We start from the raw sequence: 1,674 nt of genomic DNA, 5'->3' as shown, positions 1-1,674 counted from the left end.
GGGTGCAGATTGGCAAGCGTGGAAGAGGCCGAGGAGGTCGTACGCCCTGCAGAAGATGTTCGTCCGGACTTTCGGAGTGAAACCCAGAAACGTTCACGGTGCTGAATCGGACGTGATCACTTTACTCAAACTTGTGCTCAACCGAGGAAACGCAGTGTGCCGGTAGATGGATGAGCACGCAACGAGGTGGACGGACGTTCAGCCATATTACATCCCGAAAAAGTTCTAGAATGTGGTAATTGTTTTTTTCTCTTTCTCTCTTTGTTTTTGTGTGCATACAATTTCAGATTAATGTAAACGTGGCATTTCTTCGAATAGTCTTTTTTTTTAGACGAGACTTGTTTTTTTTTTTATCATTTTTTTCGAATGGCAAAATCTTTATTCAAAAATTATAAATAGTTGCAGCCGGTGAGATTGCTAAGCAAGGTAAAAGAACAAGTCTCGCGTTGTCGACATGTAAAAAATGATTGCAAAACAACGCAATTCAAATTCATTTTTGTACGAATTTTATTTTGACTCAGAATTAACATAAAGATTTTGTCCAATTTAAATGTTTTAACATAAAATTGTTATTTTCTTAAATGTATATATATAAGCATTTAAAACTAATTAATTGTTGTTAATTTCCATTTTTTGTATATTGAACTTGTTTTTCAGAAGTAATCAGTTTTAGGTCATCTTTAAAATAAAATAAAAAATTTTCACAATTAAATGAAGTATATATATATATATATCTCAGTTATTATTATTGAAAACTTTGCAATAGCATCAACTAATAACGAGTCAAGTCCTTACACTCAAATTAATTTTTGTTATTCCCATGTTTATTATATCATTAATTGATATTGTTTTTGGTAACATTATTTTAAGCTTCTTCAGTTATAGGTTATCTGTAAAATAAAAAAAAATGTTTACAATTAAATTAAATATAATAATAATAGTTAGATTTGTAGAGCGCATCATGCGAAAAAGCCTCTATGCGCTTGGTGATCGAGCTTTTTGAGTTGGACATTTTGAAAAAAAAATTAAAAAAATGTAAAAACTATATATATATATCTTAGTTATTATTATTGAAAACTTTCCAATAGCATCAATAATAACGAGTCAAGCCCTTACCCTTAATTTGAACATTTAATCCTTCGCTTTGGTTTTCTGTATGCGTATAAAAAATGAAAAAATATATTTTAAATTATAAACAAAGTTTGATAATTTAACGCTTAATTTATTCAAAACCCACAAATGAGAAGAAAAAAAGTTATGTTTGTAACAAAAAAGAAATTTTAAAAAGCAAATAATTACAATAGTTGATGTATAAGTTGGACATTTTGAAAATAAAAAATAAAAATTAAAAAATTAAAATAATTTAAACAAATTAAAAAAAATTAAAAATAAATTTAAAAACTATATATATATCTCAGTTATTATTATTGAGAACTTTCCAATAGCATCAATAATAACGAGTCAAGCCCTTACCCTCAATTTGAACATTTAATCCTTCGCTTTGGTTTTCTGTATGCGTATAAAAAATAAAAAAATATATTTCAAATTATAAACAAAGTTTGATCATTTAACGCTTAATTTATTCAAAACCCACAAATGAGAAGAAAAAAAAATTATGTTTGTAACAAAAAAGAAATTTTAAAAAGCAAATAATTACAATAGTTGATGTATAAG

General features: G+C 27.1%; 1 protein-coding gene across 1 annotated transcript in view; it reads left to right on the top strand.

Annotated features, from left to right (window-relative positions):
• LOC117121258 (three prime repair exonuclease 2-like) overlaps positions 1-366 on the top strand; it is an 18,849-nt gene extending 18,483 nt beyond the window's left edge. Inside the window, exon 2 of the mRNA XM_033266395.1 lies at positions 9-366. Within this exon, the coding sequence (XP_033122286.1) occupies positions 9-166 (158 nt within the window). The 3' untranslated portion in view covers positions 167-366. The remainder of the gene's footprint in view (positions 1-8) is intronic.
• The last annotated feature ends 1,308 nt before the right edge of the window (positions 367-1,674 follow it).

This window comes from Anneissia japonica, unplaced genomic scaffold, assembly GCF_011630105.1.
Source record: "Anneissia japonica isolate Jap-2015-1 unplaced genomic scaffold, ASM1163010v1 scaffold288003_len116008_cov116, whole genome shotgun sequence".
NCBI lineage: Eukaryota > Metazoa > Echinodermata > Crinoidea > Comatulida > Comatulidae > Anneissia > Anneissia japonica.
The sequence above is the reverse complement of the archived record's forward strand: the minus strand, read 5'-3'. Positions and strand labels throughout refer to the sequence as shown.